General features: G+C 37.6%; 1 protein-coding gene across 1 annotated transcript in view; it reads left to right on the top strand.

Moving 5' to 3' along the window:
* The window catches only part of ELL2 (elongation factor for RNA polymerase II 2), a 74,306-nt gene that overhangs the window by 21,541 nt on the left and 25,365 nt on the right, over positions 1–27,400 (top strand). Inside the window, exons 3-4 of the mRNA XM_059916818.1 lie at positions 22,105–22,226; positions 26,984–27,147. Coding sequence (XP_059772801.1) covers positions 22,105–22,226; positions 26,984–27,147 — 286 coding nt within the window. The remainder of the gene's footprint in view (positions 1–22,104; positions 22,227–26,983; positions 27,148–27,400) is intronic.

Genomic DNA, 27,400 nt, shown 5'->3' with positions numbered 1-27,400 from the left:
AAGAGTCATTACTGGGGAGAGAGTGGGTTGGCACAGCCCACAGGGAATACACAGAGCCACAAATGTGAGGGTCTTCTGTACAGTGTTCCTCTGTTTTTCTTGAGAGCCACGATAATTTAACATTGCCGGTGCTGATTGCTTTAAAAACTATCTGAAGAAGTATACTTAGAGTTTTCCTACATGGAAAATGTTTAGGACTTTAAATTGGAAGGTTTTAATTTAGATTTCCCACAAAAGAGTTTTTCCCAATGAGAAATTTTAGTTGTCTTTTAATATAGTGTTTCAGACACTTTGAAACTTTCTCTAGAAAGAATGTGGCAAGTCTAACAAATTTACAGGCTTTACATCAAATGTGATTGAAAATATACATTAACTGTCATGATAGTGTCCTATATAGACATATTTGAAATACAACTGAAATATTGTTAAAATATCATTTAAAAAGTGAACATTTAGCGTTAAGATTATTTCCTCTTTCCCTGATGCTAAGCACTGCATGTTTATGCTGTTCCTTGTTACTAATTATAGGATTTTTTTCCCCCTCTGTAATGTTTTTAGAAGGTCAGAATTTGGGTCTTGGCAGGTTAACTTTTAAGCATATTTACTATTGTGCCTTAACACGTTCTCTTTTTTTTTTAATAAATTCATTTATTTTATTTATTTATTATTTTTGGCTGCGTTGGGTCTTCGTTGCTGTGCGCGGGCTTTTTCTAGTTGCGGTGAGCGGTGCCTACTCTTTGTTGCGGTGCGCGGGCTTCTCATTGCAGTGGCTTCTCTTGTTGTGGAGCACAGGCTCCATAGTTGTGGCGCATAGGTTTAGTTGCTCCACGGCATGTGGGATCTTCCTGTAACAGGGCTCGAACCCTTGTCCCCTGCATTGGCAGGCGGATTCTTAACCACTGCACCACCAGGGAAGCCCTGAACATGTTCTCTTAAATTGAAGTTTTCTTCTAAAAAAAAATGCAGACTGGACCATTAAACGAAGTATAGCAATATGCTCTTAAAGAGTGAAAATTCTGAGAATCATTGATTACCTGGATTTTTATCATCACAGTTGGGCAGCAGCTTTTATAGCATAAAAAATGAAAATTTGTCTTTCACACTTCATCTCACCCTTTTCCCTTAGTGGAAAAGGGTAGTCAGGAAACTGAATGGTCATTGAAGGCATTTTATGGATTCTGAAAAGACGAGGAAATATCTATAGGAACAGTTAATTATGTTTTCAAAACTCATAAATATCAGGAGCTGAATAAATCAGCCAAAATTACCTTGTTGATTTTTAAGAGTATGGCTCAACCAATTATCCTTGCAGTTCTAATACATACCTAGGATACTCATAACTAAAGGTTTACTAGGATTGTACATTTTTATAGACCATTCTAATTGAATAGAAAAGGTAGCTGGTAAGATTCACATGGCTACAGTATTGAGGTGTTCGAGTTATAACATTCAGAGGGGTGTAATGGTATAATGCACATGGTTTCCAAAAGCTGCATCTTTATTGTTGAGCAAGCTTTATCCAAATCAGGTTAGTTCTGTCTCATATTTTAACTGGATACTGAAAATGTGGCAGGGGAAAATTTTCCAAAAATGTGTGTTTCAGTAAAGTTTTAAAAACGAATTACTCTTTATTTTTATGTTTGTTGAAAGTTTCTTATTTAAAGACACACAGCTGATGGAGACACAGCTGTAACTACTGTCTAGGTCTTCACTCTGCCAGGGAAAATTCTCCCCACTATACCAAACAGCTGTAAAAGGAGAGGTACTGGAAGTAAGTTAACTCAGTATTTTCAAGTAATGGCAGTTGTTACTGATGCAGTTATCTACTAAAATAATTATTCAGTAAACTATAAACAGGTGCCTAATCAGTGGGTGTGCTAATAGCTTTATTGTTCTGTTTGTTTCTTATTTATTGCACAAACATTCTTTTAGCCCTTACTGGTGCCAAGTACTTTGCTAAGTGCTTTGTGTGCAAAGATACAGGGATGGGTAAGACATGGGGTGTGCCCTCAGGGAACTCAGAATCTGACAAACATATATAGACTAATACTCAGGAAAGAATTAATAATGTAGGACTTATCCAGAACCCTCCTTTCAGAACTTCTATAGGTACAGGGGACTCTCAGGAACAAGGCTTATGTATTTCTGATTGGTATGAATCAGGGTTTTAAACAAAGGTTTTGGTAGATGCAAAATATTATATCGTGGAAATAGGTATGTAAAATACCAGAAGGTCTATTAAAATCTATGTACACACTCATACACAAAAAGGTAGATCTGTGGTATGTTTATAATTCAGATAAAATCTGAAATGGCAACGTTTTCAACAGCAAATAATGGCCACATCTGTTGGCCTGTGGCAGCCTTGCAGAGTGGACTTGCCTGTGGCATCAGGGACTCATTTGCAGGAAATGATTGTCCCAGGGCAGTGAGAAATAATGTTAACTTTGTCACAGTAAATAGGATTCCAGACCTCAGTATTAACTCAGTATTTGTTATGAGAATGTTGTTCCAAAATTCTCTCTAATTTAATTGCTTACTTCAGACTCAGCAATCCCAGAGGCTTTAAAACATAGAAGTTCGCTTTGCATATGTAATTTAGAAATTAACCTTAAGATGAGGACAGAAAATATTGTCTCTAAGTACCATGTCATGTCTCCTGTGAAATACTGAGTAACACACACTTTTCTAAGAATGAGCAAGGCACAGCCAGTCAAACAGCTTTTAGATGTACGTCTTCCAAAAAGGCACACTGACCTTCTGAAGATGAAATCAGCATTTAACTGCTAACTTTAAAGGCTTGATTAGTGTTAAAATTTTTGCAGTAGAGCCATAAACTCTAAAGAACAGAGTTGGATTTTCTTTTTTTTTTTTTTTCTTAACTTCCAAACTTAGCAAAGCATTCAGAAGTATTTTGTTAATTATTTATTTTCCTTTTGGGGGGCTGGAGAGAAGATTGGGTTTGAAAAACTAAATTATACAGTATTTGAAATTAGTAGCCAATTTCAACCCACCTGAAAATACTTCCCACAGACTACCCTTCTCTAATCTACTTGATACTCGGGAAGCAAAGATAACTATCTGCTTGAAACAGCAGCAGAGATAAAAATAAATCCCCAGCACTGTCATTCCTTCTTAGATGATATGCCTGCGCTCTGCTTTCCCCTGCTGTTTTTGGTTTGGCTAGTCCACTGGTTTTGCCAACGGTTGTGTTTAGTCAGTCTGCTCAAAGGTTGCTGACTAACAGCTACCTTTATACACTCAGCTCTGAATGTAATTAATACTACAAAGGTGTTAAAATTAAATCCTTTTATGGCAGTTCTGTTTTAATTTTTTTAATATTACAGTGGTTAACATGTGTAGATAACATATTTGCATTGAATTATAACCCATTAACCACATGTTAATTTACTAAGGTATTAATCCAATAGTAAATTACCCAATTTGAAAGAAATATTTAACTTTGATATATATCAAAGATTATATAATTTATGTATATAGTATACTGTGTGTGTGTGTGTGTGTATGTGTATATATATATATGTATATATATGTAAAATGTCATTTGGCCAGTGGTATGGGCTGACATTCTGGAAACTCCTATTATCTCAAACAATAACTGAATAATAGTTTGAAGCTATTGACCAACTTCTCTATTTTATGTTGCCACCCACCTCTGCTCTCCTTTTCTTTCTGGATAAGAATTACCTGTGGGGTTTCTAAATAAAAAAGAGTAGAGAGCTAAGTTCACAAATCATGGCCAGGTACCACTACAGACACCAGTGACATAAAGGAGACGTGCAGAATGGTGAGGGTGGGAGGGTGACTTTGACTGTATGGTTGTGTTGCCTGAGGAAGCTATCTCAGTGTACGCCACACAGGCTCCATCCAGTGTGGGCCACAGCAGGACAAGCCTCCCAAAACACACTCATAAAGGAGTTGAAGACTAAATCATCCTGCTCTGTCCTTCACCAAACTGCAGTCACTTTGGAAAGCAGCCATTGGAACTATGATTTAAATCTGAATTTGCTACAAATACCATTAACTGCATTCTTAGCAGTCAGTTAAGCTTACTATCTTCATTCAACAAGCATTTGTGAATATTTGCACTGTACCAAGCACCACGGTAGACAGTGTTTGGACAAAGGTAAATAAGACCTTGAAATGCCAGCTCTTGTTCCTGACACCATCTGTTTGTCAATAAAATCTGCCACTGATGGCTTTGCCTTTTTGTTTCCCACCGAAAACTGAAACTTGTGAAATTCAGTTGTCTATGTTACAGACATTGTCACTTAACAGCACTCACTTATTTAAGCTTGGAAAATAATAATCTTTAACCATTTTATAACACCTATGGTTCTTATAGCTAACCCACCCCTAAATTTGAGCCACAAGCAGTATGTAAATATCTTTTGACCTCTTACTCTGTGCAAGGCCTTATCCTTATAAGAGCTTTATTAAAGAGCTTATAAGAGCTCTATTAAAAAGAAAAGTCAAAATTTAAAGCAGGAAAAACAATTTAGCAGAATATGTCCAAGCCCCAGATCTTATTTCAAACAATATTTAACACAACAACAACAAAATTACTATATGTTGTTGATTCCAAGGCTTGTTTTCTTTTTAACATTTAACGTCTTTGGAATTAGAATGTATCTCAGTATCAACAGCATATTAGTACTGTGTCATAGTTTGTCAGCATTTTATATTATGCAGTGGTACATAGCCATACAGTTGCTGGCACCTAAACTACAGCAATGCAGTGGAAGTATTTAGAGAGTTCCTGTATTCTGCAATAAGATTTTATCTAACTAGAATCTTTTCAAAAGTTTTCTTTCCTGACCCCACCCTTGACTAGTTTGCTTGTTAGCTCCATGTGTTAGATAATCTGGAGAATTTATAGGGAAGGTAAATTTTTATAACTATTCTTGTGATTTAAACTGGAAGGAACAAGAGTATGAAATTAAAATGTTCTCAGATTTTTTAGGCTAAAAACCTTTACTTATAAAAGTAATTTGTTTGGAAAACAAGTTTAGAAGAAAAGAGTTTTACTGACTTAAAGACTTAAAAAGCTCATAGACATGCTTTGAGGCTAATGAATTTGCCCTTATCAGGCTAGGAATTTTCAAATCTCACTAACTAGTCTTTGTACTGTATTTACCATAAATGCACAGTCATCTATTCTATTATTTTGCTTACAGATTCCAACTTTTTTCAATAATTTTAGCTAAAATTTATTGAATATTTATTACATGCTTAGAATCCTATACTAAGCACTTTATGTATATTATTCTCATTTAATCCTCACAGGGATGTCATGAAGCAGATATTCCCATTCTGCTAGTGTGCTAACTATGGCTCTGAAGTTAAACCACTTGTAAAAGCTCACACAATTAGTGACTAAAGGAGCCGGCACACAAACCTAGGCATCTAGTTCCAGAGCCTGTTTTCATCACTACACTGATTTACCTGCCTGTAATAAATGTTCAATGAGCATTTTATTCTGACATTCATATGAACATTTGTTGAGTATCTCCCCAGCTAGCAAGAGGAAGCAGGACAGTCAAGGAGGTCTCAGAGATGTAGTAAGCACATGTGGCAAAAGTTGCCACCTTCTTAAGGAGCTTGAATTTCACCTTGGAGATCAGTGCTTCTTATCTATAAAGTCTCCCTGGGGGTCTATGATGAGGTCTGGAAGTCTGGCGTTTAAGATTTTTCCCCCTAGATTTCATTCTAATAGCTAGGTTCACTATAATTAAGAATATGATAAGAATATGCACATATGTAGGTATATACACATTCTCTTCTCAGGAGAAGGTTCATAATTTTCATCATTTTCTGAAGGGGACCACTGACTACAGTAGATGCTTTCAAACACATTTAGTAACAAGTCTCAGTAAGAAAAAACATTTTACATTGTGACCCTTTACAGATATCAGTGTACACATTCACACAGCTAAAATAAAAGTTTCACAGCACATTATTTATCCTTTACCAGTATACTCTGACATTTTCTATTTCAATTTAAAAGAATCCTGATCACAATCCACTAAAATAGTGTCATAACCTTCCAATGGGTCACAGTCTGTGGTTTAAAAAACACTACAGAAGATGATCATCTTCTTTTTTTTTAATTTTAGAAATTTTAGCCAGGGAGTCATGTGATCAGATTTGCATTTTAACGTGTTTATCCAGTAGCTACCTTAACTTTGTTATTCCTTCTGCATGGGGAGAAAGGAAAGAGAGGAGTTGAGGATGGCGCCATATTTATGATGAGCGTTTGGTTGGATGGTGAGGCCATTATTCAAGATCTAAAATAGATGAAAGAACAGACTGAGGCAGAACTCATGGGGTGTTTAATTTGGGACATGATGTCCATGAGGTGTTCAGATAATAACTCCATACCTTGTTCTATCAAGATGGAGCTGTCCAGGAGACATTGGTATTGGGGGATTTGGAACAAAAGGATTTTCAAGAAACTGCTCCAAAGGACATTTTATAGTATTTAATTATACTTGGCAGTCCAGTAGTGAGAAGACAAAAAGTGTATTTATAGTGGAATTCTGTTATAAAGCTCTATTTAAAGACTTATTTTTTTTTTCAATTGTTAAGAATACTGGTTTAGTTGTGAATACTTATGAGTGTTGATACTTTTAATTCTTAACACTTAGGGGATTTGAAGCCCTTTTTGCCAAATTTTGTTCACACTAGTTAAGAACAATGGCAGGCTAATAGAGATAAACAGTGGCATACTGATTTCGTGGAAGAGTACGCAACAGTGAAAAGCAGTGACTTAGAGCTCTGTGCAATATGGCAGTGAAAACTCTAAGTGGGTAGAAGACTACATATGTATGGTATGACACCATTTTTATAAAGTTTAATAACAGGCAAAGTCAAACAATATATTGTGTGGGTACACACGTGATAAAATTATTAAAAACAATAAAGGAATGATAATCACAAAAATTAGAATAGTTGTTATTTCTGGTAGAGAAAGGCAGGCAGAAGGGATAGGAGAGGAGCAATGGGTAGATATATTATTGCTAATGTTTTCTTAAGTTGGACAGTGAATTCACAGGTGTTCACTGTGTCGTCAAGCTTCATAACAAGCTGTATTGATTTTGTAGAAACAAATGTTACATAAAATTCTCATTATCATTAACTTTAAATATAATAATATAAACATATATACTTGTATATTTATAATCTGTCATCTTCATGGATTAAATGAGAAAAACCAGAACATATTTCAATAGATGTCAAAGTGGCATTTGATAAAAATTCAATATTAAATCTGGATTAAAACTTAAGTAGGGAATAGAAAGAAGAATTCTTTCTTAACATGATGAAAATTATCTTTATCAATCTAATAGCCAGTTAGCATACTTAGTGATTAGACAACAGAAATATCCTTTTTTTTTTAATTTTTATTTATTTATTTGTTTTTATTTTTGGCTGTGTTGGGTCTTCGTTGCTGCGCATGGGCTTTCTCTAGTTGAGGCAAGCGGGGGCTACTCTTTTTTGCGATGCGCAGACTTCTCATTGTCGTGGCTTCTCTTGTTGCAGAGCGCGTGCTCTAGAGCACAGGCTCAGTACTTGTGGCACACGGGCTTAGCTGCTCCGCGGCATGTGGGATCTTCCTGGGCCAGGGATCGAACCTGTGTCCCCTGCACTGGCAGGCGGATTCTTAACCACTGTGCCACCAGGGAAGCCCAGAAATATCCTTTTTAATGTTAGCAATAAAATACACATGGCCACTCTCATCTCTGTAGTTTAATATTGTTTGGAGAATGCTCATTAATGTAATGAAAAAGAAAATTAACTAAAAGCTATGGATAATAGATAAGTGGGGGCAAATTTGCCAGTATCTGCAGATAAACCAAGTGAAAAACTATAAAAACTTACAGGATTTCCTTCAGCAAGGTGGTCAGTTCAGAAATAACTGTTTAAAAACCACTGGCTTAATAGTGGTAGGGTGGAGTGGAGAGGTGTTTCTTTTAAAATGGGAGAAATAGCAGAACATTTATAAACTGATGGGAGTCATCCAGTAGAAAGCAAAAGTTGATATGAGAAAGAGCAAGACTTGCTGGAGCAATGTCCTCGAGTAGGTTGGAGAGATGGGGTCTAGATGCTCAGAGGAGATAGGCTTTAGATAGGAGCAAAGAAAGTTCTTGTATGGTAGCTAGTGGGAAGGTATGTATATGGGTGCAGATTTTGAAATTCTTATTGTTTGTTAAACCATTTCTTTAGCTGTATGTCAAACCTAAAGTGAAAACACCTAGGCCAAAGTCTTATCTTAGAGCTTAGCAAAGTGGCACACAGAAAGTGCCCAATAAGTGATAAATATAATTTTAAAAAATCACTGGCCTCCCTAAGCACTAGCAATTAGGAGTTTCAGTGTAAAAATGATCTCATCTATGGTAGCAACAAAAAATTATAAAATACCAAATATTAAGTGTAGTCAAGTTACTCTGTCTAAAGATTTTCCTGATGGGTATAAGAGAATATATAAGTGGTAAATGGCAAGACTGTCCATGGATTTAGGTTGGAAACTTTTGAAGTTGTCATTTCTTCTTCCTAATTAATAATAAGATATCATATATACCATTATACTAATTAAAAAAATAAATACACAAACACAAATAGAAATCTGCAAAAGAAAATGAAATGCTATACACCAGAATGTCATTGCTTTACTAATTACCCTACTAATGAGATAGATTTGTTTATCTATATTTTCTTTTTTTTTTTTTTTTTTTTAATTAATTAATTTATTTATGGCTGTGTTGGGTCTTTGTTTCTGTGCGAGAGCTTTCTCTAGTTGTGGCAAGCGGGGGCCACTCTTCATCGTGGTGCGCGGGCCTCTCACTATCGTGGCCTCTCTTGCTGCGGAGCACAGGCTCCAGACGCGCAGGCTCAGTAATTGTGGCTCACGGGCCCAGTTGCTCCGTGGCATGTGGGATCTTCCCAGACCAGGGCTCGAACCCATGTCCCCTGCATCGGCAGGCAGATTCTCAACCACTGCGCCACCAGGGAAGCCCTATATTTTCTAATTGTTCTATAAACATAAAAGAAATGTTTTGAGATGCCAAGTTTAAATATGTCAGGAATCTAGGAGAAAGGCTGAATATTCAAGGTTTAAAAACAGGTTGACAAGAAAAAGAGAAAGCAGGTCTCGAAGTTATCTATACCTAGACACCAGCTAAAAATCTTTCTAGTCAGCTACTTAATGAGTTGCTTTGTCATCTATCAGTGGGGAAAGAAAGTTTTCTCCCATCTGTGATCTTTCTCCCCAGCGGGAGGAAGGTAAAGGCAGAGTTGCTGGTGTTATCAAGAACATGGGAGAAGAGGCCACTTTCCTTTCTGAGTTAACAGTTGACATTTTGGAACAGTGGTCTTGTGAAGTGTCCTGGGAATGGGTCCAGTCTAGAAAGAATAGATTATGGGAATGAATAGTAGTAGTCAGTTGAATTTAAAAAGATAAGATTCCTAGGGAGCTTCAGGCAATAAAACTCAGAATGCAGTAGAGAACTGATTAAAGATAGCTAAATTGGGCTCACAGTGTTAGAGGGTTGGTACTTAATTAAGCAGCCATAGGAAAAGGGCAGTCTTTTATAGAACTTAAAAAGTTGAGAGTGTCTAATAATCACTCAATAAGTTGTATTGGGGATATCTTATTTTAGAGTGAGAATGTAAGGCATAGCCGTATTTATGAATATAGTAATACTCTACTAATCAATACTAAGAAATTCTTTCTTAATACTAATCTGAATGCATTTTAGTTTTCTCTTAATCTCGTATTAGTAATTCATTAAAGTCAGTTTTCACAGATTAGGAAGGAGGGACAGGAGCTTGAGGTGTTCCATTTCCACTGAACAGTAAGATGATGCTGACATATTTCCACAGCTGTTTAAACGTTTTGTATTTGGCTGTAAAGAAAAACTTTCTACTAGGGATGCTTGGTGTTTCGTTTTACTTTCTCAGGAAGATAGTGTTCTGTTCCTTCCTTAGAGAACTTGAAAAATAAGATAATTGTGAATCCAGGATTAATTTTGGATAAAGTCTTAAACTTCACAATTTCAGAATCTGTAAAAAAAATATATATTTATGTATATAACTTTTTTCAAAAATATTTAAGGCAATTGAGTCATGAGGAGCCAAATGTCTCATGAAACCTAGTGATATGGTTATCTTTTTTAAGGGGCAATGCAATGAATTATTGCCAAGAGGATAAAATGTTTTGCGATCTTGTATAATTTCATTGTTCTAGAGGGACCCATGTTGTCTGCCTCCTAGCAGAATCAAATAACTATGTAGAAGATAATCAATCAACAGTTTTATGATATAAATTATTAAAATACAGTAATTACCTTAGTTGTTCATATGTAAAATATCTTCACCCTTTCTTTACCAACATGTCTCTTTCTCTATTTGAAGGGGATGGGTTTTCTGGCTTTGCCAGTGGCCCAGGCATACCATCCTTAAAAATGAATCATTTTTGTCCTGTATTTCTTACAATAATAAATCAATTGATCTAAGAGACTTCACAGGCCCTCTTATTTACATCAGAACTGCTAAGTGTCTTAGGAATGAGAATTGCAGTTTCTAATTTAGTTCTTGATCTACTGTGCATATCAATGTAAAATCAGAAATAAACTTCTTGAAGGCTTGAAGGAAATCAACAAGTGAATTTGACGTATGAAAACTGAAAAGAAATAAATTTTCTATTGAAATGGACCCTACCTTAGGAACATATTTTCAGGGTAGATGTTTGGAAAGAGATCTATAAAAATTAGAATACTATAGGTTTTATTCATTTTTCAAAACTATCTGTAGCTTTGACACACAAAAAAACCCCACAAACTTTAAAATATTGTTTGCATTTATGAAGAGTGAGTACTTTAAAGTCACAAAGTTGTGGCTCCATAAGGACTCTTAATTCTATTTTGTTTCTTTGTTGTGCTGTAGCTACTGAAGGCAGCATTTTTTTTAACACATAGGGCACTTGGGAAGCAAGGAGTGTTTGCTACCCTTCTAGAGTAGCAGCAGGCATCTGTAATTTTTCAGCCTTCCATGGACACCTGTTGTGGCTGATTCATTCTTTTTTTTTTTTTTAATTATTATTTATTTATTTATTTATTTTTGGCTGTGTTGGGTCCTCGTTTCTGTGCGAGGGCTTTCTCTAATTGTGGCAAGCGGGGGCCACTCTTCATCACGGTGCGCGGGCCTCTCACCATCGCGGCCTCTCTCGCTACGGAGCACAGGCTCCAGACGCGCAGGCTCAGCAATTGTGGCTCACGGGCCCAGTTGCTCCGGGGCATGTGGGATCTTCCCAGACCAGGGCTCGAACCCATGTCCCCTGCATTGGCAGGCAGACTCTCAACCACTGCGCCACCAGGGAAGCCCACTGATTCATTCTTGTACCTTATCTCTGTGTATGTTGAGTTTGGAACAATTAGAAATATTGCTAGTCTTTTGGATTGTTTGTTTTCCCAGATAGCTTCTTTGACTTTTATTTAAGCTAATACGTAAGTTTTGACCTTGAAGGTTTCTAGCCCCTTACTTTTGTAAATACCAAGAATTCAGAATAAGTATATTATCAACTTTTGATTATCCACAGGGCGCTTATCAGTCCATTACCATTTTTAAATTACTTTAAAAATCAAATACATCATTATTTGCTGAAGAATAGATCATTATTTGCATCATTATTTGCAAGCACTTTAGATGAGTTATCTCTTTAAACTCCAACAATCATATAGGGTGAATAATATCATTATCCACATTTTACTGATGAGGAAACTGAGAATTAATGAGATTAAGTTGTTTGCCCAAGGTAACAGATGGTAGATTCCAGAGCCAGCATTGGAAACTGGGCAGGGTTGCTCCAGAGCCTGTAATCTAGAATACTAGATGTGGTTTGATTGCCCTGTTCCCTTGTCATCTGTGTGTAAGAGAGAAGTTCTCACTTTTTTCTTCTCAAACCATTGAGGTATACCCAACTTAGAACTGGAAATACAAAGGGATCCAATAGTAAAGAAAGCATTTTAAAAAGGAAGGGGAGGGCTTCCCTTGTGGCGCTGTGGTTGAGAATCCGCCTGCCAATGCAGGGGACACGGGTTCACTCCCTGGTCCCGGAAGATCCCACATGCCGCAGAACAGCTAAGCCCCTGCACCACAACTACCAAGCCTGCTCTCTAGAGCCCATGAGCCACAACTACTGAAGCCTGCGTGCCTGCAGCCTGTGCCGTACAACAAGAGAAGCCACCGCAATGAGAAGCCCATGCACCACAACGAAGATCTAACGCAGCCAAAAATAAATAAAACAATTTTTTTTTGTTTAAAAAATAAAATAAAAAGGAAAGGGAATAAGGCAGAAGGACACCATTTCCTATCTTTGGTATCCTTCAAATATTTGGCACTAATTCCCATCAAGAAATGGCAGATAAGACTTCATATTTATACACATTCTTTTGTAATTGTCATTTAAGATGTGACTAAAATGTAATTAATAAAATGATATCCCCTGACTATCGTACATGTTGTTGCTGTTTCTCTTTCCTTAACATGCAGCCATGGTTTTGTGTCTTTGGTCCCCAGAGCCTGGGTTCTGTGATGTTACCACAGTGGCTGCCTCAGCAGTCCCAGTCCCAGTCCGCTCAACCAGAGCGGCTCTGACTCTATTTGTAATACATGGTGGGTTTCCCCATAAGATTTACTTTGAAAAAAGCATTCTGTAGCTTAAAAAAAGTTTTTTAAGATGTTGATGTTGAAAACAGAAAATTAAGAATTGAATTTATTTCCAAATCTATATGGAAATATTCTTCAGACTTAAATACAATTTATGTTATTGAACTTATAAGTTTTCATGGCAACATTGATTGAGTTGGAATGAAACCATGTGTTTTGCAAAATCTAAGGCCTGGGCCACTTTTACCAATTTATGTTAATCTTGAGCGTTCACATCTGTCAAGTACCAGCCTTCCTCCCTAGGTTTAAACAATCATTGCTGACTGCCATACCTGACTTCTAGTCCACCCACGTTTCCCCAGCAGTTCCTCCTGGCATATTACAGAAAGCTCTTCTCAAGACTCCAGTAGAACAAGGAGAGAAGATTAGCAATGAATTTGGAAATTGACATTCATACTTAAGATTTTTTTTTTCCTTGTAGAATTCAGGTTTGGGCTTTGTTTCTGAGAAACAAACCATTTTTTTAAACAAAATTCTGCTTCCTACTTGACCAGGAGAATTGCTAAGTTTAGAATTATTTAGTGTGGTTTCCCTAAGTCCTTTAAAATGCAAAGTGGTTTTAAAGACGCTGGATCATATTTTCAATGGAATTTGGTAAGGCCAGAGTATTCTGTGAGTATTTTTATAAAGATGAAGATACTTTTAAAAAAAGAAAAATGTATAATATATAATAAATTTAAGTTCCACAAACCAGGCAACCACTTGACCTAGGTTTGTGGGCTAAACATAGCACAAGGAGGTAAAAAACTTTTTCATCCTGATGTTTGTACCACACAGTGCATGCTGCTTGGGATTTCTTTTTTTTTTTCCTACTTTCATTTCGCTGTTTATTTTGCCTGCTCTGCAGAGCCCTGGTTTTCCTCTGATCTATTTCAGTTATATCTCTAATTTTTTAGTAGTCCTGGCATAAGTCTTCTTCAGAGTGAATTTAATCTAGTCCCAAGTTTCTTCAGATGAATCCAACAAATATTTATTAGGTATCTGTCATGTTCCAGATATGTATGAAAGTAAGACCATGGTCCTTGCCTCCAAAGAACCAAAGAACTCATAGTCTAGTGGGGGGGAAGACACAAACAAGTACTTAGCATGCAGTAGAAGTGAGCCCAAGGGGCTGTGGGGACAGAAAAGGGAACCCATCCCACTGGGGAAGGGAAAGGCTCCTGAACTGAGTGTTAAACAAAGGATAAGCTAATGCAAGCCAAGACAAGAAGTGGAGACATCAAATACAAGGTGGAGAGTGAGGCCCAAGTCTATTGGGAAGGAACCACATGTGTCCTATGAAATCTGAACAAACTTCTCAGATTCTCTTGGTGGCTCTCTCACTTTTCTTCTAAAAGCTACTTTGGCACTTAGCTCAATTTTGCAGTCATTTTTAAATACAAATTTTCTGTTCTCTCACACTCCATAGTCTGTATACCTTTTCCCTGTTCTCTAGTATCTGCTATTTGCATCTTTCCCCTGCCACTAACTGTCATCCCCCCCCTTTTTCCTGGAAATACTGAGCTACCAGCCAACTACACCCAGCCACCTGGGCCCTTCTAAGTAATTTTTGGCCGTGAAGTTACAAAATGAGTCATAACAAAACTCATTTTGAAGCCCCTTTTTAGCTAGTGAAACCAGCATTGGTCAATTGTATTTTAGTGCACTTAGCTAATATGGATTCAGTTACATTAAGGTACTCATCATCATATCCAAGAATAAATATACACACACATACATACACACATGAGTATATATACACATACATGTATATATAGGGGCACACACACACTCAAACAACTCCATTCTTCCAGGGGAAAATGCCTTGGTATCATCCTTGATTTCTCTCTTTCTTTCATTCCTCACAGTCAGTATGTCTAGGAATCCTGCTGCCTCTGCGTGCAAAATATATCCTGATTCCTCCACTTCTCCCCATCTCCTGTTGGAAGCCCTCATCATCTCGCTCCTGAATTTCTGTACATATGTGCCACAATGGCAAGGATCTTTGTGGTTTTATTCATTAATGTGTCACAGAAACCTAGAATAGTGCCTGACACAGCAGGCAGTCAGTTAATATTTGTGGAATAAATGAATTAAATGAACAAATTAATCAATCAGTGTCACCTTACTGGATATACCAACATTTAGAAGGTTGGTTTCATATTAAAGAGAACCATATTAAGAAAGCCAGAAATTACTCAAGGCAGTTTTTTTCAGTTTCAGTTATATAGCAACTTGGGTATATTTGACTTTTAAAAATTAGCACTTTACTCCTGTAGGTGGTATTGCTTACTTGTAACCAATTAAAATTAGTTTTGAAATGTTGCCATCAATGATGTTATCCCCAAAACAGCCATAAATATAAAAGAATACATTAGGGATGAGAATGCAATTCAAAGGAATGAGTTTTCTGATAAGACTATATCCTATGGAAGTAACAGAACCAAGAAGTCTCGTTGCTGGCCTACTGTACCCTTTCATCGAGAATTTGTTAAGAAGTTCTATTACTGGATTTAAGGAGCTACATGAAGCTTAATAGAAAAAGCTATACTACTTTACTTTTTTCCTTAATACTATACATCTTGCCAAAGAGGAAGAATGCAAGGAAATAAATGGACTTAACTTTGTCCTGAATTATTCATATTAATTGGTACATGGCCTGCGTTTTTTGGATAACTGCCAATATTTCCCTTTGTGCAGATAAATTTAGCATTTTGCACTACTCTCAGTAAAGCCTCTATCATGTGGAAATTTCAGATGTTTATGATATGTGTGGGATCTTCTCCACTCCCTGTCATTCCTTGTCAATAGGAATATTTATCTCTTACTGATTTCTCTAATACTTAAACTTGATCAATTGCCAGTGAAAGATACCCTCCCCTCCCCTCCCTAGTCCCCCACCTCCACCGCAGCATTGGTTTCTACATCTGGACTGATCCGAGAGGGTTTTTTTTCCTTCCCTAAACCCATAATGTTAGGCCTAAAGTCATAACCGCAGCTCTAGTTTGAAAAATAGGACTTGCGGCTTTCAGGTTGAGATTTCTATTTTCTGTTCTGATTCTAGGTTTATTCTGTCCCTAAACTCTGGAACCTGAACAGTACATGCAAATATCAATACATTTCTCTAGCTAAACCAAATTTTCTAGATTATTAAGAAATTACAGAATTATTTTTTTTTCAGAAATTACAGAATTATTAAAAGTCAGGAGAGGATTTGAGAACAATGGAGAATTCTAATGTTTAAGTGTTTGTAGCACTTTTTGTATCCAAACTAAGATATATAGTTTATCTATAGTAAAATAATAGATATTTTAGTCAAATAATATTAAGAGACAGGCTGGCGTCCTAAGATACTATAGGAATGGAAGAAGTGGGTTCTGAGGTCATAAAAATTGGGAAACCGCTATTCAGTATGAAAGAACCTACAGCAAAGTAAATGATTTTGTTTAAGATGGCATTTCCCAAACTTATTTGAGGATAGAACCCCTTTTTAATATAAGGAAACTTTTCAACATGCTTTATAATATTGGTGGAAAGAAAGCAGACACTTCAGTTCTAGTCCTGGCTGAGGCTTTAATCACCATTTTTATTCATTCTGCAAGTACATATGGAGTGACTACTTTATGCCACACACTATTCAAGATGCTGGCAATACAGGGAACAAACCAGACAAAAGCCTCTGTCCTTCTAAGGATTATATTCTAGCCAGAGGAGAAAGACAACAAACAAAATCTGTAAGTAGTGCAGGTACTAAGTGTTTTAGACAAACATGGAGCCAGGGTCAGGAGGTCAGAAGTACAGGGGTTACAATTTTAAATAGAGAGGTAACCTTGAGCAAGTCACTTAACTTCTCTGTTTCAAATCTGTAAAATGAAGACATTCGACTAGATGATCTCAAAGGCCCTGCCAGCAGGTCTGCTTTAAGGACCGAGAGTTGTCATGTCAAACTCTGTGGTATTGCTGGGTCATGAACATCTCACTGAGCATTTGCAGTCACCTTAGTAGAAAAGGCTGGATATTAAAACTTATAGAATTGCTGTCAAATAAAAGCTTATGTAAGTTTAAATCATTTGTAATACCCACAACAGAACAAAGTGTTTATATTAAATAAATGAGGGAAAAAAAACCTTGATGGTCCTATTTTTAATCTAGTGTGTACCTCAGTCCAGTGGAGAAACCTCTGCAGTAAAAGTACCAGTGGCTTTTAAGCAGATGTTAGCATGCCTCTATGAGAAGAAACTTGCAGCAATGTGCACACTGCACTTCTATCCTATATCCTTATGTAAATAGGAGGTCTGTGACTTGATATTGAAATGACCTTTCAGGCAGGATCCCAGTGCCACATGCCTGAACTTGTGTCTCAGAATAATTAGAAGCTTTGATTTACACATCTTGGTATACAGTGTTTATGTTAATTATAAATGTCTGAAAGTTTCCTGAAACTTTGTCTTCGTAGCTTTTTATCAAAGACAGACTGGAGTTTGGGAGGAGGGTTGTGGATTGTGGTCCTAAGCCTTTGATTTTCAGGCTCTCATATTTGGAATGAAAATTAAAATATATATTTTGAGTTGCCCAGAACATGGTAGTATATTTTTATATTCTTCATTGTGAATAAGAAACTGTTTGGAATCATAGTCTTTGATACTTTTAAAATAATATTTCATTCTTAAGACATTTAGCTAAAAATTTCCAGTAGACCATAGGTTGCTAAATATAAAGGTATTCCCACTGACTTATAGGAAAAGCTCAAAATATTATAATTAAAATTGAGAAGTTCCTATCATACAAAGGGATGCTCCTCCAAGACTGTTTCCAAATCAGACCTCAGAATTTCTTTTCCCATGGTGATTAGCCCTGTCTCCAGAAGCTGATCCTAGGCCCCCCAATAACAGTCATTTCATTTTTAACTCCCTCTCTTCATATTCCATATTCAAAGGCCAGTTTATCAGAAAATGTTTCGTAACCATTCTGGAAGAAAAGACTGACTCCTGTTTCGCTATCTAGACAGGCTGTGGAATAGGTTCCTATATATTAGAGAGAGGAGCGATAAGTATCCACAAGTTCCTCTGAAAGTCTAGTCTCTGAAGTGGGGACTCCGATCACACTTTAGCTGTGACCCTCAACAGTCCCACAGGCTCTGGTCCACTCAGAGGCCCCCATAGTTTAGTTCTGAAGCCCCCAATCCTTCACCCCTCCTGCCTGCCCTAATTGTCATACACAACCTGCTCTTTCCATTAAGGCTCTGCCCAAGGAGCCAAACTGTTAGGCCAGCTGTAAACATAAGTACTCTTTGTACATACATTTCATTCTGAAGAATGTATTCAGACATTAATGCAAATAAAATTTGTATCTAATTTGTACCATCTCCTTCAGGAAATTAGATATACTAAATCTATAGACCGTATAATTTAAGCTTTTGAAATTTTAAAGATATGAATATTGCTAGGCAACATCTTGCTCTCAGATCTTTTACAGGAAAAGCCTGAGGTTAGGTCAGGCTGTACCATCTGCATTGCTGTTGATCTGAAAACCACCGAGGAAAGGAGATGTAGAAACTTAGTTGTGGCAACTCAGAGCTTCATGTTCTCATCATTCCTTAACCTCCTACCCCACCCCAGCTCCTCGGTTGGAGAAACATACCATGATATGCATCAAGATTCACCTTTGGGTTCCATCATGAACATAATTTGCCCTGATGCCTGCCCCTGCCCCTGTCTGCTCACTGCTCACGTACACACCACAGAGTGGGACAGTGGGTTGGAGAGACTTCTGAGAAGTCCTGCTGTCATTCTCCATGATACTACCTCTTTTTTTCTTAAACGGGTACTTTTATTTCTTTAAAGATACCATTTCCCCCTCCACTTCTTCATTAATTTTCAGAAGTCAATAAAGTCAGAATTCCCTGACTTCTTTTCTACCTCTAGCTCTAATCCGTAGTTTCTTAACTTGGGCCTTACTGACATGTTAGACTGGGTAACCCTTTGTTGTGGGACTGTGCTGTGTACTGTAAAGTGTTGGGCACTGTCTCTGGCCTCCAGTAGATGCCAGTAGCACCCTCCCACACCTCATGTCCCCTGGGGGCAAAACTGCCCCTTGTTGAAAACTGCTGTTCTAATCTATGTGGGATACAAACTTTCAAACACTTCAGTGGGTGCATAGCATGGGTTGTGTATTTTTTTTTTATTTTGGTTCTTTTTGATCTGATTCTTTCCTATTCTGTTCATTATGATATTTTTTAAATGACTATAGCTTTTTTTCTATTCAAGATTCTTTTAAAGAATAAGAATATGAAAGTCTTCTTTGCCCACCATCAGGCCAGACCCTAATGCTTTGAGTGGTGTGCACAGTAATTAATTCATACAAGGTATTTTTGTTATTAAATCCTCCAAATTTACACAAAGACATTCTGTGTGTGTGTTTAAAAATGAAAAAAAATGTATAGGGAGATAATCTTTCACCTTAAGAAGTGTAAATGTTACTTAAGAGGAATCACAATTTAGATGATAAGAAAGGAAAACTCTACATTTAAGTATTATAAAGGTTCGTTAAGAACTTTCCTGAATGAAATGCTCTGTTTAGTAGATGTCTGAGCTTAAGGACTCCAGTAATTAAGTTAAAAGTTTTCAGTGAAAGAATACCGAACATTTGTAGAATTTGAGTACAGACTCTAGTCACTCCTGCAAAATACAAAAAAACTATATGCTTCTACTTTTTTAAAATACAATTTAGAATCTCCCAAAACGGACAGTCTTTCATACTCTGATACGTAAAGTGCTCCTGCATTCCCAGACCTGAGCCGCACAGGAAGGAAGACCTTAGGCCTAAACTGAAGCCAGAGCCTGGCCTGGAGATGAGCCTACAACCACTGTGGAAAATCTCCCCAACCAGGTTCTGCAGATCTACAGGGACAGTTGAGGGGGAAGGTGAATGGGAGTTAAGTGAGTCATGGCTGAGGAAGGGATGTCATTCAAGTGTTCACACCTACATTACCTGTCTACCTCCTGTCCTAGAACTTAAGGAAGCTTTGGGCTACCGGGCACATCCCTTCTCTGACAGCAGAGCCCTGCTATTATTAGGAAAACAAAAGCAGACGTCAGTGAATGCTGTTACACCAGCCTGTGGACAGACTTGCTGTTCCCTTGCATCTCACACAAGCATTCCTTTGGCTCCTGCTCTGCTCCACCTCTATAGGATTAAGAAGTAAAACATTCCATTTCATTTCACCAATGTGTGTTTGCTGACTGGGTGTTCAGTTTGCATGCCCAATAAGACAGCCTGATGAATACTTACAGAGTAAATTAAGGCTTGTTCACAAAGTTCCAGCATTTTAGAACTAGGGGAAATTTGGGGAAATAAAAGAGTAACTTTAGGGCCCCCCAGAGATATAATTTATAGAGTGGATAATTAATGTAGAAGCTTGTTACCCTAGCAATTAGAACTAATTTAAAAAGGGAGTCAAAGGGGCTTCCCTGGTGGCGCAGTGGTTGAGAATCTGCCTGCCAATGCAGGGGACACGGGTTCGAGCCCTGGTCTGGGAAGATCCCACATGCCACGGAGCAACTGGGCCCGTGAGCCACAATTACTGAGCCTGCGCGTCTGGAGCCTGTGCTCCACAACAAGAGAGGCCGCGATGGTGAGAGGCCCGCGCACCGCGATGAAGAGTGGTCCCCACTTGCCGCAACTAGAGAAAGCCCTCACACAGAAACGAAGACTCAACACAGTCATAAATAAACAAATAAAAAAAAAAGAACGTGAATTTCTTAAAAAAAAAAAAAAAAGGGAGTCAAAGATAGTTTAAATTCATGAGTGATGGAGGATCTATGGAGTATTATCTAATATTCAACATCTTTGGTGAAATTTAGGCTCTCAAGCTCTACATGGGTCTTCTGAATGAATCTCCTTTGAAAAGATGTTTACCTTTGACTTCTTTCTTTTTTCTTCTCCTTGCTCGTTCATTCCTTCAACAGACATTTATTGCATGTCTGCTATGTACCAGACACTGCAAATTGTCTCCCTTCTTAGCCTTCTTCACTCTTTTAGGGGGAGGGGTGTGGGATGGAATTGGTGGCTTTAAATTATTTTCTGTAGATAAAAGATTAGGAGTCTTTTTAGAGTGAGCAAGTCAGAGTTGCAGGATGTCCTCAGGGCCAAGTAGAGTTCATACACGCTTATGCTTACTAGCATATTCATGAGTGATATATATATATATATAGATATATAGATATATATATATATATATATATGCCAGATATATATATATCTGGCAGCCAGTTAGCTCTGAGTCTTAATCTTCCATTGATGTAAAGGGCAGATTTGGAGAAGAAAGAGAATTAGAAAACACTTTCTCCCTCCTTGCTTGTCTACTAAATTGCCAAGACCATGTATTTGGAGGCTGGAGAGTAGGAGGTCATATTTTACTTTCTTTCCAATGCATCCTATTCATAATTATCTTCTAACACCATGGTGGCCCCTGCAGACCCAAGGGAAGAAAGGTCTTGGGAGCTGGGAAGAGTGGAGCAGTTGAAAGACAGACGTTTCCAGTTCATTTATTCACAAATGTTTATTAAGCTCCTCCTATGTGCCAGGAAAATGTACCCGGTACAGGGGTTCAGTAATCGAGAGTAACCCTGTCCCTTCACTTATGGGGCTTCCCATCTAGCAGAGAAACCAGACCTTGAGCAAGAGCATAGGAAACATCTGCCTGTTCCACAGTGTTGCCTAGGGCTCAGCCTTGGAGTGCCCTGCAGAATAATCTCTGTAGGCTGCTGACTTTGTTCTGTAAACATGAGGATGAGTACAAGAATCATAGGGCAGGGAGAAACACCCAGCTGCGTTTTGGTGTGAATGTAATTATGGTATTCACCTTATGCTGCTAGTTATTCTTCAAAAATATTGCTTCAAGAAGTAAGAATTAAAATGAAATGTGTATGTAATAAGACAGCAAAAGATTGGGATATGGACTCTATCTCGAGACCATCTAAATATCTAGAAGCTATTTAGCAGCGAGTCATGTAGCCAAAGGCAGAACCTGTGTATCTCAAAAGAGGAAGAGATTTTTAGCAAGTTCACGAATAACTCTTCCATGTGAACTGTAACCGTTTTCTAGTTTGAAAAGAAGGGGGTTCCTCTTATAAACTAATTACTGAGCCGATATTATTACTGACACTTTAGGGTAGAAAATGGAAATAAGAACGTGGTGAGTTACAAGCATGCTCGTCAGATTCCTTGAATGATTTGGTAATATAAATGCTATAAATTTAGATGCTCAAGAGGGCTTCAGTAAAAAATGAATGTCGCTTGAAAAAGTTAAGTCAGTCATCAGATCATTCTACAGCAAATTTATAACTTGAGGTGTTTCTCTCTTTGTCCCCCTTTTAGCTTGTCAAAATCCCTAAAAATGATCCCCTCAATGAAGTGCATACCTTTAACTTCTATTTGTCAAATGTGGGTAAAGACAACCCTCAAGGCAGCTTTGACTGCATCCAGCAAGCCTTCTCCAGGTAAGTGCGTTCCAAGGTATGCTGAAGGGAAAATGATTTTTCTTTGAGGGTTTTCTTTTTTAATTCTACAATAAAATACATGGTAGTCATTTTGTAAATATTTACTGACTTGAATTGTAGGGCTCGTTTATTTATTTGAGAAATATTGAGCACATACTATGTGCTAGAAATTATATTTGTCACTGTGGGATACAATCACAAAATTTTAAGATTCTTGCCCTTGAGGAATTTTTAAGGTATAGATTTTATACCTATAAAACATGGTTTATTTTGTTTATGTTAATTAAAGACAAGTTTGAGGGGTTTTTAAGTTTTTATTCACTGAATATAAATAAGAGTGCTTTATAGTATCCTCAGAGCTCACATAGATAAAGGAGGAAAATATACATGTGTCTTATATATCCCCTTCCTCCTTCGCTGTGCAAGGCTTGTTTTAAGATAGGTTTTTAAAAATCTTTTTTCTGCAGCAGAATGGAAACTAGAAATTAACCCCAGTATAGCAGTCATTTCTGATTTTCAGGGGAAAAAAGGAGGAAGGAAGACAAAAATACATACCCATAGCCCAGGGTACCCATTGGAACCCTTATCTACTTAGGTCCTCTGTAAACAATAAGCTACTTGTTTCACTCTTCTTTGCTGTGGTTGTTTCTGATTAAAGAACGGGCCCCTCGAGTAGGAGTTTGTTCTGCCTGTGGATAAAGACAAGGCCTTAGAGCCCCCAGCCTCCCGAGAAACACTGACATTGGCTGAAAGTTCCCCAAGGCCCCCAGGGCCATCCATCCCTATCTCTCCTCTGTGTCATACTTGAAACTTTAAGTGCTTGCTGTGTCGGGGAGAAAGGAAGGGAAAGTTGTGTTCCAAGTGAGCACGGGAGGCAGAGATACAAAAGACACTTCACTGAGAGAGGTCTAAATTTCTTCTCCCATTTAAGGCGACTAAATAACTTTTTGCTTTATCTTAATCTGCCATTTTCCCTGAGTATATGTTAATTTTGCTTTCTAAAAATTGCCTTCCCCCAAACTTATATTTTTTGGTATAAATTGCATGTGTTTTAGACTCTGTAGACTTTTCTGCACTGTCCACGGTGATAGCCACTGGCCACATGGGGCTATTTACATTTCAATTGATAAAAATGAAATAAAATTTAAAATTTATTTCTTCACTCACACTAACTACGTATTATAGGCTAAATAACCACATGGCTAGTGGTTCTCATAGTGGACAGCACAAACACAGAACATTTTAAATTGCAGAAATTTCTGTGGGACAGCATTGTAATAGATTATAGAATCACCAAGTACAAGGGTCCTCGGTGATTGTGTAGTTCCACCCCTTCACTTCACAGGTTACATAGCTGGTTGGTTAGTGATGGCTGAATGAGAACTGAGTTCTCCTAACTCCTACTTCAGTGTTCTTTACACACCACAGGGCACACCGATTTCTAATTGTGCCATTACCTGTAACACTTGTCTTAAGAGAATTATTTTAGTATAGTGAGAACGTTTTGACATCAAATTGAACTATGTCCCATTAGGAATTTCATTAAGGAACTTAATTCCCTCTTCAAAACCAGGCCTATCATTATAGGTAATACGGTTTCTCCCTTACATCATAAATACCCTGTGTGTTTATTTCTACCTTGTTTGGAGAAAGATTTAAGGTCACTTTACAAAACTATACATGATGTGCCAACAGAAAAGAAACAATTACTGTGAGAAAATTGTCATAAATACATTCATATGATCCAAGTGTGGTATGACTATAAATTGAAATTTGCCATTATAAAAACAAAAGCACTCAGAGTTCCAGTTTTCATACTGGCAAGAAAACCTTTTTATAATCTGGCTCCACCTTTTCTATTCAGTTTGATTTTTTATTTTCCATATATCTTGTCTCTCCTACAGTTGTGCAAGCTCCTTAAGGGCAGGGGCTTTCTTACACCCATTTTCCAGTCTTACAGTGCTGGCTGAGCTCCATAAATAGATGTTCAAAACAAATATATCAACTAGTCTCCTTTCTTATCTTTCTTTTTAAATCTCCTTGGGCCTCACTTTTCTCATATGTAAGATGGTGGAAATCCCACACTCAAAAATTCCTTGAATCTGCCCATTCACAGGCCTAGTGAAAATACATAATACAGCTCTGTAAGTAATGCATACTCAAGTATAGGAAACAGTGAGCTAGGCTAGAGAAGGACTGTAGGAACGTTTATACACATATGTCAAAGTATTTAAACTTTTAAGGTAACTAAGTTCAAAAGGGATGAGTGGAGAATTCTGGAGAGTACCTTCTTGCCCACAGGGTTTATAGCTCTATTTTGTTTTCATGTAAAGATCTGTTTCTTGACCTTGGATGGTGAAAACTGTATCTTCATTGTGATTGGCAATAGGTTCAGCTTATTCTCACTATGTAAATTACTTAGTAAATAATAGGGGGAGATGTTGAAATTCAAACTTCCTGCCACCAGACCTTCACACTGCAGACTTTTCTCTACTGCAGTCTTTTCTTCCTACTCATCCTCCCTCTCTACCCCTTCCTTTCCCTCCTTTCACTGGTTTTTCAGCTCAAGTAGGCCTCATTAAAAAAGACAATAAAAACAAAAACCGCCTCCCTTATACTCACTTCTGGACCTGAAGTCTGGCTTCAGTCCCCACCATTCCACTGAAATATGCTCCCCGAAGAGAGCCTTTACCTCCTTGCCCATGAACCCAGGGGATGCTTATTGGTTCCTTATTATTCTGGACTTGTTGCCAACATTTCACACTGTGGACCACTCTCTGATTCTTGAAGTATTCTATTCCCATGGCTTCCATGACACACTGCTCTTCTAATTTCCCTCTACCTCTTTGGTCTCCTGTGGTCTTTTTATCTTCCTATTGATTATTTTAAATATTAGTGTTATTCACAGTCCATTCCCTCCTGAGACTGCTCCTTACTTCTTCAAAGTCACCATGTCCAACACTGAATTCATTTTCTCTCTCCCACCTGTACTCCGGTGTCTCACATGGCAGCTTCACACACCTAGTAACCTGGGCACAATCTTCAACCACCACCCACCCGAAACCCCACCCCCACCCCCCCACCCCACCCCACCCCACCCCACCCCCCAGCTAATCTCTGACCAAATCCTGTCAATGCTGCCTCCTCACTATCTCTGGAATCTGTTTACTGTTCTGCATTCACACTGCCCTACCCTGGTTCAAGCCATCGCTTCTTGTCTGTAATCCTTCAATAGCCTCCTAACTGGTCTCCTGCTTTCACAAGAGTGCCCCCTTCCTTCCAATCTGTTCTTCATCCAGATTGATTTTTCTACGGAATAAATGACACTGTTTTCAGTCTCTGTTATTCTTGGGGAAAAGTCCAAAATTCATACTATGACCTCCAAAGCCCTGTGTGATGCACTTCTTATACCCTCTTTTCAGCCTCACCTCTAATTGTTCTTGCCAGCTCTCTTTGGTCAAGCTGAAAACCTTCTCCTTGTTCCCTCTGGGCCTGCACATATTGGTTATCCCTTTAGAACACTTTTGTCCTTCCCCCTTGTCTAGTTATCCCTCTAGATCAGCTCAATCACCACTTCCTCTAGGAAGCCTTTGCCTTGCCCACAAGTCCAGGTGAAGTACCTTCTTGGGGGTTCCCTGTCCCCTGTCACACTGCATCATAATTTCCAGTGTGCTCATCCTTGTCACCCATTAGACAGAGAGCTCCTTGAAGGAGGGACCGCATCTGTCAGTCCTTGTCACAGCCCAGGTACCTCACACATTGCCTGGCACAGTCTCTGCCCAATAAATATTTATGAGATGAACGAACTGATTTTTTTAAAATAGCATTTGTACAGACAGTTATTAGCAATTTACAAAAATTTTATCAACCCTTATTTCTTAACATCATAACAAAGCTACTTCCAATTAAGTTTAGAAATAGAATATCAGAGCTGTAGTGACATTTTCATTACTTCTACATTCTAGTCTGTTTTAAGGCCATAGTAATTTCTTTTTAAAATACTAGCGTAACTGTTACCATAATCCCCTAATATTAGCATAATACTTTGAATACAGAGCCGTCTTCCTGGCCAGTGTTAATATTTGTGATTGTGTAAATAAAAAGTTTCTTTTTTTAATATTTCTGCAAGAATCTCCTGTCCAGTATTTTTCAGTATTTGCTATACCAAAAGATCATGTTATAGAGATTTAACAATGGTAAATATAAAGTTACAATTTTTTAGGGTATTTGGGTGAATAGTAATAAATTAGACTATGATATTTGGCAGTATTTTAGCCTTAAACTTAATAGCTTATTAAAAATAAAAAGCATTATTATGGTGGGTCTGTTTCATCTAGTCAGTTCTAAAGCATACATATTATGGTTCCATTAAAAGTAAACTTTTAACATTTCTCACATCAGTGGTAGGTAATTCTTTTAAAAATGACAGTAGAACTACAGTGCCCATGAAGACTCTGGTCTTCATTCCAAGTACTGATTTTTTTTTTTTTTTTTCAACATTTCATGGATTTGGTCTCTGAGATCTCATTTCACCCATTCTATCCAGAATATGGAAAAAAAAAAAAATGTGATATCAAATGAAGAGGAGAAACTTAAAAATTTTTAAGTAAGCTTTACATTTTAAAATGACTAATATTAGTTATTTTGAATTGCAAAGTTATTATTAAAGCTGCTGGTTTTAGGATTATACAATTTCTGCTTGCCTATATTATGCAAAATGTGGGACATATCTAACAAGGCACCATCTTACCTGACAGCTCTGGAGCATCCCAGCTCAATTGCCTGGGATTTATACAAGATAAAATTACAGTGTGTGCAACAAATGACTCGTATCAGATGACACGAGAAAGAATGACCCAGGCAGAGGAGGAATCCCGCAACCGAAGCACAAAAGTTATCAAACCTGGTGGACCATATGTAGGTTTGTATAGATACCTTTCTCCTTCTTGCTGATTGATTGGAATAATTCAAGATCACTCTAGGTAAATATCGATAATATTACTTAACGAAAACACAGAAATTAGTTTTCAGAACACTTTGAAAAACATGGTCAAAAGTCATTTATTCTCTTCATACTGCTGATAAATTGAAGAGATTGAAAAGTTTTATTTCTTTCATAAATCCCAGATCCTCTATTGGCTATTTGTTATTACTTTACAATACTGGGATCTGCT

Source organism: Balaenoptera ricei, chromosome 3 (genome assembly GCF_028023285.1).
Source record: "Balaenoptera ricei isolate mBalRic1 chromosome 3, mBalRic1.hap2, whole genome shotgun sequence".
NCBI classification, from domain to species: Eukaryota; Metazoa; Chordata; class Mammalia; order Artiodactyla; family Balaenopteridae; genus Balaenoptera; species Balaenoptera ricei.
Note: the sequence above shows the minus strand (reverse complement) of the source record. Positions and strands in the feature narration are given on the sequence as shown.